This window comes from Balaenoptera ricei, chromosome 1 (assembly GCF_028023285.1).
Source record: "Balaenoptera ricei isolate mBalRic1 chromosome 1, mBalRic1.hap2, whole genome shotgun sequence".
In the NCBI taxonomy this organism is placed as follows: Eukaryota; Metazoa; Chordata; class Mammalia; order Artiodactyla; family Balaenopteridae; genus Balaenoptera; species Balaenoptera ricei.
Genome location: NC_082639.1, coordinates 163,065,322 through 163,077,735, shown reverse-complemented (window position 1 = coordinate 163,077,735; position 12,414 = coordinate 163,065,322). Strand labels below are relative to the sequence as shown.

The following is a 12,414-nucleotide window of genomic DNA, read 5'->3' as shown; positions in this document are numbered from 1 at the left end:
ATCACAATTAAAGAAAGTGTTCTTAGATATGAAAATGATAGCAAAAAGTAAAAATTCAACAGAATTTTCTGCAGTGATAGAAAAGTTCTGTGCTGTCCAACATGGTAGCCATTAAGGACTTTAAAAGTGGTCAATGTAACTGAAGAACTAAAATTTAATTTAATGTTAATTTAAATAGCCACATGTGGCCAGTGGCTACATACTGCATAGTGCAAAGTTGAAAGACAAAATAAAAAAAAGTTTTTCCCAGAAACAGCAAAAGACAAAGACATGAGTAAGATAGAAAAGTTCCAGAATTTGAAGACCAGAAAAATCCAATATCTAATTAATAGAAGTTCCAGATACAGAACAGGAGAAAACAGAAAAAAGGAACTAGCAACCTGAGTGTAAGGTTTATATAATTTGAGTTGATGAACATAAAGTTCTTTTTTAGTATCATTATGAATTTGTGCTCCCTTAATAAGCTTAGTTTATTTCAGCTGACAGTAACGATTCTTTTCAATGCTCAAATGGTCACCAGTTTGTCAGTGGCCATCTTCTCTAGGCTCACCTCTTTTTCTTTCTCAAGGTGCTCTGATTCCTTTACCTGGTAAACACTAAGACATTCTTGGTCCAGCCAGAATGAACTACTTAGAGTAACTTTAACATGTTATCCTCTTTCACACATGCTGTTTTCTTCAGAGTGGAACCACTCACCCATCTTGAAAATCCCCACTCATCTTTGTAAAGCCAGGACACACACCAGTTCCTCTATAAGGAGACAGTAGAGGGCTTGGCTTGGAATCAGAGCTCCGCTATTGATTAAATGCGTGAGCTGGCAAGTCGCCTAACCTCCCTCTAATTGTTTCCTCATCTGTAAAATGGAAATAACGGTACTGACCTCAGAGGCTTGTTAAGGAGTAAATGAGTTACTATGTCTAAGTTGCTTAGAATGGCACTTAGAACACAGCAAATGCTCAAGAAATGTTTGTTATGATTATTAAAAAGTACTCTCTCCTAGGGACTTCCCTGGTGATCCAGTGATTAAGAATCCGCCTTCCACCGCAGGGGATGAAGGTTTGATCCCTGGTCAAGGAACTAAGATCCCACATGCCACGGGGCAACTAAGCCCCCATGTCACAACTACTGAGCCCGCATACCACAACCAGAGAGAAGCCCATGCACCGCAACAAAAGGTCCCGCATGCCACAACAAAGACCCCACGTGCTGCAACTAAGACCCGACGCAGCCAAAAAAAAAAGTATTCTCTCCTTAGGTGGAGTTAAGTGCATGCCCTTTGTTTCCAGGGAGCCTCGAATACATCTATTATAGCACTTACCATATTTCTATATATATAACCATGTGTCTCTCCCTTAGACAATGAGTACCTTACAAGCAAGGATTACGCTCTGCTTTTCTTTATATTCCAGAACACTAGCTAACCTAACTATGCTTGTTATAGTACTTAACAAATGCTTAGTAAAGAACTGAATGGTGAGTAAGGGTAAAGATCTGGATAACTATGAGAAAGGAGAAACGATTAACCAGAAAGACAAAAAAGAAGCAGAAGGACTTAGCAATGAAAGAGAAGCCAGGGGTGGGGGAGGAGCAAAATAGGTGAAGGAGAGTAAGAGGTCCAAACTACTAGATATAAAATAAATAAGTTACAAGGATGTAATGTACAGCACAGTGAATACAGTCAGTATTTTATAATAACTCTGTATGGAGTATAATCTACAAAAATATCAAATTACTGGGCTTCCCTGGTGGCGCAGTGGTTGAGAGTCTGCCTGCCAATGCAGGGGACACGGGTTCGAGCCCTGGTCTGGGAAGATCCCACATGCCGCAGAGCGGCTAGGCCCGTGAGCCACGACTACTGAGCCTGTGCGTCTGGAGCCCGTGCTCCGCAACAAGAGAGGCCGCGACAGTGAGAGGCCCGCGCACCGCGATGAAAAGTGGACCCTGCTCGCTGGAAGTGGAGAAAGCCCTCACACAGAAACGAAGACCCAACACACCCAAAAATAAATAAATTAATTAATTAAAAAGAAAGGAGGGGGGAAATTGATAATTGAAGATTAGTGTTAAAAAAAAAAAATCAAATTACTATGTTGTACACCTGAAACTAATACAGTTGACCCTTGAACAATATAGTTAATCTGAGTATAATTTATAGTCAGCCCTCCATAACCGCAGTTCTCCTGCATCTGTGGATTCAGCCAACCAACGACCGTGTAGTACTGTAGTATTTGCTATTGAAAAATACCCGTATGTAAGTGGATGTGTGCAGTTCAAAGCCACATTGTTCAAGGGTCAACTGTATAATATTGTAAGTCAACAATACTTCACTTAAAAAAAATTAAATTCCAAGTCTTCTAGTCTGAATGAAAGAGATCATGTAACTGACATTCATTCATTCAACAAAAAACATGGTAAATATAATATGGCAGTGAATATCACAAAACCCTGCCTTTATGAAGACTACACTCTACCGGGAAGAATCAGAAAATAAACAATAGAGACAAAATTTATGTAGTAACAAGTGCTAAAAAGAAAAAATGTTATTAAGGAAAGCTGATAAGAAACAAAGAGTTTGCTTTTGACTGTGGATAGATTATAGGAAAGCATTTATGTAGATTCAGGAGACATTCAGAATTATGTGATTGGTATACAGACTAGAGATTGGGTTAAAGATGTGCGAGTTCTCTGCATAAATGAGATAATTAGAGTCATAAGAACTTATTTAAGGAATAAATCTGAACATAAACGAGAACAGAGTCTGAATGGAAATATGAACAGAAAAGAGAGAATGGTGGGAGAGTGTATCATAAGAGATACATACATACAATTGGGAAAAAGTAGAAGAAAACAGGAAAGGGCTCAGAGACACATAGCAGGGGTGCTCAGTAAGTATTTGCTAAATTGTGAATGAGCGAAAAATCAGTTTTTACTCCCCAAGGGAGGTATTTCTAGGTTTGGTCTTCAACAATGCCAAATGCCAGAGGCTGAAAAGGGTGAGATGAAAAAAGGTCATCAAACATTTGGTATATTCAAATGAAATGTTCAAGTGTAATGGTTTGATAATACATTTTGTGGTCACTTTTTAATTTAAGGAAATTAACCAATATACCTATGTTCTAAGAGATATATTTTCTCTAACATCGAGTTGTTTTCAATCTACACCCTGCATAATGCCTGGATATAGAAATGCTTAAAAGATGTTTACTAAATGAAGATTTGCCTTTAGTCACAGTTCCCGAGACATAATTAAAATGTGCTCTTTTAGAAAGAAGTCTTTAATATGTTACCACAGCAGTGTCTGGATTGTAGTCATCAATCTGTTCGAAAGTATTTATATCTTTATTTCCAAGTGCGATTTGAAGAGCTATAGAATCATCAACATATCTAGGTTGGTAAGATTAAGGAAAACTGCTTTTATTAACAACCAAACAAATGATACTCTAATAAGACAGAAAAGTGTGTTCTATTGTCACAGAAAATCTTCAGGTTTATGACTACTTTCCACATTCAGCTTTACTGAAACCACAGGCATAGTTTACTAGTCACAGCAGGAGTTGGCTATTTTCTGAAGCAAAGTCCCAAGGCATCACTTATTCCCTGTCAAGGGAGACGGAGAGGAAAGTCTTGGCGACTACCTATGTGACTCACGGCCCTACCTCACCCTGTATGTACGTGGCCAGTGGCTGTGGGAAGAGCATCCTCAACTGGCATACTCATATGCCCAGAGCGTTCTTCCTGGTTAATTGAGCTTGCTTGCCATGAGGGGTTCTCTTAAGTGCCACCTTTGGAGTATGTACCTTAAGTGACTGACTGTACATGTTTCTGTCAAGTCAATCTAAGTAATTAGCAAGTTATAATGGATGAGCCTCAGGTTTATAAACAAAAAGTTACTCTAAATTTTTGCTAGCATTGTAATTAAATTTAACAAAATAAAGATTTCACTATAAAAAGAGAAAGCAAAAAACAATTTGCAAACTTTTTACTGAATGTCTCACTAAAAAATCACCACAAAAATACGGAAGAAGTGCAAAGTTCTACCATTCTGGTTCAGAAAGGATACCGCCCAGCATAGCTTAGTGTTTCAGGATCAATGTCATCTTCATAGGCATTCAAAGGGATGAGTTTTCTTTTGATGGGATCAAAAACTAGCTGATAGAGGAAGGTATTATTGGCCCGAATAAATCCTTTGATGTAATCTTCTGGTACTGTTATATTCATCTTGAGATAATGTCCAATTTTCTTGATAACCTAATAATGAATGTAAAAATATTTATGAGTTATCTGCAGATAAAGAAGAGGGAACGCATTATTCCCAACACCCATCACTTTACATTAGAGATGGATGAGGAGGGATAGAAAAATCAATTGCTTTTATCTATATTAAAAACCTCTACCAGTAAACACAACCATGTCATGACTTAAAATTCTAAGTCTCTATAACAGTATTTTCTTTGGTTTTTCTATTATTAATCCAAAGAATGAAAAATTCAGTTACACATCAAATTTACATTCCTAGGTATAACTTTAAGATACATTCTTCACCCTCAAAGTACCTTTCACCTAGAAAGCAAAAAACAAACAACACACAAAACCTAAGAATTAAAAAAAACCCAAATATTCATAGATCATATTTTAAAAATGAAGTCAACATTCTAATTCCTGTTAGAGTCATGGATGATTAAAGCTGGAAGGGGTTTTAAATCTTTTATATCAAACTCAGAGACAAAGAAGAGAAGACCCAGAGAACTGAAGTGATCCTGTAGTCACAGGCTAGTTAGTACATGTTGCTCTATTCCGAAATCTGCCACCATCTCCCAACCTTGAGATCTGTCTATTTTAGTACACCACCCTTAGTCCTGAGGACTCACATTTTGTACCCTTGGAAACAAAAAATGGAAATTCTGCTCTGCAAACTCTAAGGGCTTAAGAGAACTACTCAAGGGCGGGGGTGGGGTAGGAATAAGCTTCTTTAATGTATGTTTAATTTTTTAAGGTAAAGAAATCAGAGAAATTATAGAGCAGTGATGTATGGGGTCTCAGAGTTTTCTAGAAAATACATGACACATGATACCACATCAAATTGTATGAGGAAGTAATACAGGAATACAGCTGTACTCTATTAAGCCACATTAAAGAGATTTCCATAAATGTGCAATTCCTCTCATAACTTTCACTTGTTTTAGAAGATAACTACTTTCCATAAAAATATATTTATGTTAAAATGTAATGAATTAATTATTGTTAATTTTAAGTGAATTAATAAACATTTTGATTTTTCTGTTTCAATTTCTTTTTTTTTGGCTGCATTGGGTCTTTGTTGCTGCATGCAGGCTTTTTTCTCTAGTTGCAGCGAGTGGGGGCTACTCTTCATTGCAGTGCACAGGCTTCTCATTGTGGTTGCTTCTCTTGTTGCAGAGCATGGGCTCTAGGCACGTGGGCTTCCGTAGTTGTGGCACGCAGGCCCTGGAGCATACGGGCTTCAATAGTTGCGGCACGCAGGCTCTAGGGCGCACAGGCTTCAGTAGTTGTGGCGCGTGGGCTCAGTAGTTGTGGTGCACGGGCTTGGTTGCTCTGCAGCATGTGGGATCTTCCTGGACCAGGGATTGAACCTGTGTCCTCTGCATTGTCAGGCAGATTCTTAACCACTGCGCCACCAGGGAAGTTCCTTCTGTTTCAATTTCTGACTCAGTAAATATCAATAGCTATAACCCATATAAACAAAAATAATTGCCACAAAGAGATTTTAAGAGCGTAAAGGGATCCTGAGACCAAAAAGTTTGAGAACGACTACTACAGAGTAACAGGACAGAAATCAAAAGACTGTACGTTTTAACATTAATTCTACCCTAGAGTATCTTATCTTTAAGTTTCTTTATATTAGTCTTCATTTAAAAAAATTACTACTTGTTTTTTGTCAGTTGCCGAAAACATGGTTCATCCGTTGCCAAAAGCAAAGTTCCAGTGTTTTAGTCATTTTCTCCTTTCAATGACACCATATTGGATATGGATATAATAGAATATTTAAGATCCATATTCTGAGCAGTTCATCTATTATTTAAGAACTGCTTCAGAAACTGAATATGACACTTGGTAAATCACTCTTACCTTTAAAATATCTGGATTGTTGGCTAGTCTTAGTACTTTGCAGGCCTTGGCTAATCCAATCCCACGCAGTGATGAGAGATAGTCACAGCCTGAAAGAATGCACATATAACGGAACTTCTCTTCTGTGAACACATCCCCAAGTTGTTTGCACATTCCTAGCCGAGCCTGATCAACTTCTAGTCCATTTCCAAATTGGTCCATTTTTAAAATAACCTTCAGGAGGAATGGAAACTGTTAACACCTGAAAGAGCCATTTTTATTTTTCATCATCTAAGACCTTGCAGTATTTCTAAGAAGTCTTTCTTGTTCTTTATCATAACTGAGAAGAGAGACAGGTAGGCCAGTTAATTACTGTAATATTTGCAAATAAGTTAAATTGAAGCATAGGCTATGGCTAGACAAGGTCATACGCCAGAACTCAATTGTCTTGACTCTGGTATAAAGAAGGCCCTTTTTGACATGATAACCTCTTACAGAGTTATCATGTCAAATAGCAATTCATACAAAAAGCATTTTCTCCTTACCTTCCGCTTTTACATATTAAAGTAACCCTTTTGCTTAGTCTTAAAGTAATACATGTCCATTGTAGAAAATTTGGAAAACACAGAAATTCAGGAAGAAGAAAACAGAAGTTGCCCCAAATGTCTCATCTATTACTATTACCCAGCATTAACCTTTTCACAGATCCTTCTTCATCTATGAAATAGATAATATAAATAACATAGATATTAACAAAAATGAAATCACCCTATAGTTTCGTATCTTAATATATAATAAAATTTTCCATTAAATAGTTTTATACATAATTCTAAATAACTGCAGAACATCTCATTAGTAGATAAGTTAGCTTATTTACCTAACCTAATTGAAAAATATAAAGCATATAAATTATCATTATTAAAAAATAAGACCACATTCCACTAAAGAATTTGGAGAAAACAAAACCCTCTAACTGTAAGGGCTTATTCTGAAAAATTGTCCAGATTACACAAATGTCAAGCAGCAAAACCTTTCTTTTCATTTTAATAAAACAATTATTAACAACTGTAAGTAAATATTAGTTGCAGGTATTAAATAGGATAAAAAACTTTAGCTCCTGATTTACACTATTTCCATCCACATAGAAAAACAGTATGGAGTAGTTGTAGTTAGGTACCTTTTTACAGCCAAAAGCGAGGAGATCAGAGTCTTCTGTAATTACAGCTTGTACAATACCAGCCTTGTTAAGATAGGCCAACTGTGCGTCTGCTTCATATGGAGCCACAAGACAATCTACTCCCTGAGACCGAGCAGCCTATGGGAAAGGATTGGTCAATCTCAAGAACAGCATCTGCAGAGCACTGAACAACTTCCTGTATCAAACCCATTTTATTACCAGCCTCAACATGTATTGAATACTTGCTAATATTATTTTTGAAAATCATTTCCTTTGAAGTAAGTTTTTCTACTTTTAGTCCTATATATATTGAACTAATCATACAGCCACTAAGAAATCTTTTTTAAAAATCAATATATACATTAGGAAAAAAGAAATATTGCTGTACATTTGGGGGCGAATACAAGCTATAAAGCTTAATTATTTCAAATTATAGAAAGTTACCATCTTAAGAATGATTATGCTCTAAAAAGAACACAAGTCATGCGTTTCCCCAGGTTCTCTTATCACAGAACACGAGTCTGACACTGTACTGATGAAACAACGGAATTTAATCACTATCTTCCCATTTGTTTACCAAGCAGTTTGAACACAGACCTGAAAAGGGGGAAGTGTGGGCTGTGATTTTGAGCATGCTGACACTAAGATTTATGGTAATAGGTAATAAGGAAATAAGCTTCTAAGAAGCAGATCAAGTAGACTAGAAGTCTGTAGAGCTCCTGAGTTGGCCAGGCTACTTCAACAGATCTCTGACAGTCATTCATGAGTGAAGGTTACAGTAACTGTCGAAGACTATGAGAGTGGGGTGGGATTGAACCTCCAGGAATTTATTCCTTGCATCTCTGCGGAGCACATTTATCTATGTAAGTGACACATCTAAAAAGGGAGAGCTTCACTTATTCCTTAGGATTTCTCCCTTGGAAACTGCTGGACTCCTCTCTTCTACCTACAGATACTGTTCCTTCTTCCTCTGACACCCAGCTTTCCTGAAGGTTAGGCCTAGAAGAATTTTCCTCCCTTTACTTCCTTAACAAACAACTCAACAAACAACTTATAACTAGCCTAAATGAACCCAGTAATTTGTTACTTTGGCTTAATTTCTTATTTAGCTCACCTTAATTACGTTGTGGGCCATAGCGTGTGTGATATTGATAGAACGGGTGAAACATTCTCTGGCTTCTGAGACCTTCCCCTCACGAAGAAGCTGCTTTCCCTTAAGAAGATTGGCTTGTCTTCTTCTGCAAGATAAAAAAAGGTGAGAGAAGGACTCAAAAAATTACAATACAACTATAATTCAAGAATTTTTCCTAGAATAAAAAATGTTTGACTCATTTGAAAGTGCACATCCAATCCTTAAGAATATTAACCCAGATCTTTTGGGCTTCTAGACAAAAAGAACAAGGATTTACAGTGCCTGTACACACAAGCTTATCATCAGACTTTCCCATAGCAATGCTTCATGTCAAAAGAAAATGGAGTAATGAAGACGCTTATGAAAATGTAAGTCAAGGCTTTTACACCATTAAAACTAACTTTCCAGCGTAAAGGGTGCAACTTTATCAACATACTAAGAACCTGAAGTATACTGTTTCCTGTGAGTTTCTCTGTGGAATCTATTAATACTAGAGGAAAAACTATGGAAAAACCAAAATAACATGAGAGACATTGATATAAGGACTGTTAATAGCCATCAGCTATATGGTAATTTGTAGATGCAAGACTAAATAACTACTGCTCTCTCCCTGTTTAGGGAGAGAGCAGTAGTTATGTGCCCTGACAATGTAGTACCACTATTTTTGAAATGGGGGGAGAGAGTGCACATGCAAAGGAAAGAAAAAGAAACTGTAACGACAATCATATTGGTAGTGGTAGTATTCATATTTTATTCTGAATCTATTGTTGAGTATAATGTGGGGTAAAATAAATGAGTTATTATAAGATATTCTAACTTTATTATCCCTGTATCCTTGAAAACAAGGATTCTCAGTATGAAAGAAAGGAGCAATGGACACAATACAGAAAAAGTAAAAAAAAAAACCCTGTAGTCTTGAATTTGAATTGAAGTATCAGTGTGAACTCATGAAGTTTACCTTTTAAGTAAATGTGCATATACACATACACACAAATTTCCTAGTTCACTTTTAAACTGAGGTCCACAGATGAGGAGACTTTGTAGAAAAGGATTTTAAATGCCCCTCCCACCGCTACAGTGGCACAAAGAAAGCTGATCCTACAGAGGTAAGTCAGAAAGAGCACTCAGGTCAGAGACAGACAGCTGAAACATTTTTTAGCCTTTCTCGAAGTTAGCAAGAGGAAATAACTCTGTAATTAGACTTAAGAACAGGATGGGGGACACCCAGGTGGGATATGGCATGGACTAGTCCCTTAGCCACACTGGTTTAGGGCTGTCACCAATCCTTTAAGAACTAACCTGGAACTAACTTTTTATTAAAAGTATTTTTAATAAACTGTATATTATTCCTACTAGAATGAGGGTGCAGACAGTCTCAGTTAATCCTTTTATAAACTTTATAAAGTTCTGACCTTAAGAATCAGAGCCCACTAAATACAGGTAGATTGAAAAACCTAGACCTGAAGAGCCCTCTCTAATTTGATTCTAGGCCCAGGGATGGCAAACTAGGCAAGCAGCACTCTCACAAAATGCTCACTCAGTGAGGTTTACTTCTATTTGGGGCTAACTCATACTACCTTTAACAACTAAGCCCAGTGCTCTTTCCTGTACAGCACAATGACTCCTGGACCTAAAAACTAACACAGGGTAAAAACAAGAATAGATGAAAGGTGGCAGAATAGGTGCTTCAATAAAATACAGAAATTCTTTAAAAAAAAATACAGAAATTCTTTCTAAGGTCTGTTATAAAAATATGAGATTCTGTTGAGCTAAATATGAATGATAACATTTCAATTATAACTACTAAAAGAACAGAAATAGAGTACATCACTTTTCAACTAGAAACAAGAGACAACAATAACGGTGGATAAAACAATCAACCCAGAAGTTAAGCAAGGTAGGAGCTATATATTAGTAATTAATGATCAATGTAAAAAGAATAAAACTCTCCAGTTTTAAAAATGACAAAGATTGACAGAATGGATAAAAAAATTACAGTGATGTGTTCTTTATAAAAGACAAACTTAAAACCAATGACATAGTAAAACTGAAAATAAACAGAAAAAGACATTAGGAACATACAAAAGAAAGTTGTTATGGCTATACAAACATCAGACAGGATAGACTTTAGAACAAAAAAGCACAGAGACTAAAAGAGTCACTGCATATTGCTTCAATTTGTCACAAAAATATAACAAATTCTAAACTTGAATGCCACCAATAAAATAGCTTCAAAATAAACAAAGCAAAAAAAGTTGGACAGAACTATAAGGTAACTGACAATTGCACTATCATAGTGAAATTTTAATGTACTTTTCTCAGTAATTGATGAATTAAGTAGACACACATAAAAAACAAACAAAAAAAACATTAAAAAACCCAATAAGGATATGGAAGATTTGAACATTACAACCAATAAGCTTGATTAACTGGACAGACATAAAACCATCCACTCAATAACTGAAGAACACACATTCCTTTCTAGCACACATGGAACGTTTAAGGAAATCTGTTCATGTACTAGAGATTAAAACAAGCCTCAACAAATTAAAACAAAAAGAAATTTGTATTACACAGACCACAATGTCAGATCTTAAAAAGTTAAAGAATTAACTTACTCTCTTCTAGACTTCTCCACTTCCTTTTTAGAAGGTAAAGTACATCCATCAAATACCAGTATAGGCTTGATCCCATGAGATAGTAACATATTTACAAATTTCATACAAAATCCTACATACCTATGAAAATGAAGAAAAATAATTAAATGCTTTGCATCTTTAGGTAATACTTTTGCTCTTTTTAAAACCAGATGAGACAGATTATGAAAAGAGGTTTCTGTTTTTTTAAGCAAATGTTTTCACAGGAAATGTAAACTCTAATTTAGACTTGGATCCTAATGGGCTATGGGATATTTGCTTTCCTCATGTGTAGATTAAAAGGCTTTGACATCCATAACTAGCCTTTTTACCCCATTTTCTTTTTTTTTGCTTTGAGAAATTTCGAATCTATTGAAAAATTGAAAGAATAGTAGAAAAAATACCTGATTTCTCCAACAACACCATTATCATATCCAAGAAACTTAACAGCCACAAAATACCATCTAATATACAGTCTACATTAAAATTTGTCTGATTGTCCCAGTATTGCTATAACCAGTGGTGACCTGCTAAATGTTAACAAGTTCTGGGGAAAGTGGTACCTAATATGTAGCATTTGTCAATCCCTGACATGAATATTCTACAGTGGTGGATAAACTACCAATGTGGGCTCACTAAATGCTGAACTGGGAGGAGATGGTGTATAGCCAGCTCATAAAAGTTGACTCCAGCACAGCACTGCTACAATTTTTTTCCCCAGTCCAGGATGCAAACAAGAATCAGGTATTGCATTTCAATTTTTATTCTGGCAAGACAGTTAAAAATAGCTACATGTAGATTCATTCCAGGGTCACATGGATAGCTCAACATACGCAAATCATCACTGTGATACACCACATCAACGAAAGAGAAAAACCATGTGATGATCATCTCAATAGATACAGAAAAAGCGTTTGACAAAATTCAACATCCATTCATGATAAAAACCCTTACGAAAGTGGGAATAGAGGGAACATATCTCAACATAATAAAAACTATTTATGACAAACCCACAGCCAATATAATACTCAACAGTGAAATCTCAAAGCCTTCCTGCTAATATCTGGAACAAGACAAGGATGCCTGCTCTCACCACTTCTCTTCAACATAGTATTGGAAGTCTTTTCCACAGCAATCAGACAAGAAAAAGAAATAAAAGGTACTCAAATTGGTAAGGAAGACATGATACCATACATAGAAAACCATAAAGTTTTCACATTAAAGACTACTAGAACTGATAAATGAATTCAGCAAGGTAGTGGGATACAAGATTAACATACAGAAATCTGTTGCATTTCTTTACACTAACAATGAAATAGCAGAAAGGGAATGTAAACAAACAATCCCTTTTAAAATACTTAGGAATAAACCTCACCAAGGAGGTGAAA

The 12,414-nt window shown here is 36.1% G+C and overlaps 1 protein-coding gene across 2 annotated transcripts in view; it reads right to left on the bottom strand.

The window, feature by feature from the left end:
* Positions 1-12,414, bottom strand: part of EXO1 (exonuclease 1) — a 43,538-nt gene that overhangs the window by 27,395 nt on the left and 3,729 nt on the right. For both annotated transcript variants that reach the window (XM_059905120.1, XM_059905128.1), the window contains exons 2-7: positions 11,009-11,128; positions 8,373-8,496; positions 7,259-7,396; positions 6,103-6,315; positions 4,058-4,245; positions 3,285-3,381 (exon numbers count right to left, since the gene is read on the bottom strand). In XM_059905120.1, coding sequence (XP_059761103.1) covers positions 3,285-3,381; positions 4,058-4,245; positions 6,103-6,315; positions 7,259-7,396; positions 8,373-8,496; positions 11,009-11,128 — 880 coding nt within the window. The remainder of the gene's footprint in view (positions 1-3,284; positions 3,382-4,057; positions 4,246-6,102; positions 6,316-7,258; positions 7,397-8,372; positions 8,497-11,008; positions 11,129-12,414) is intronic.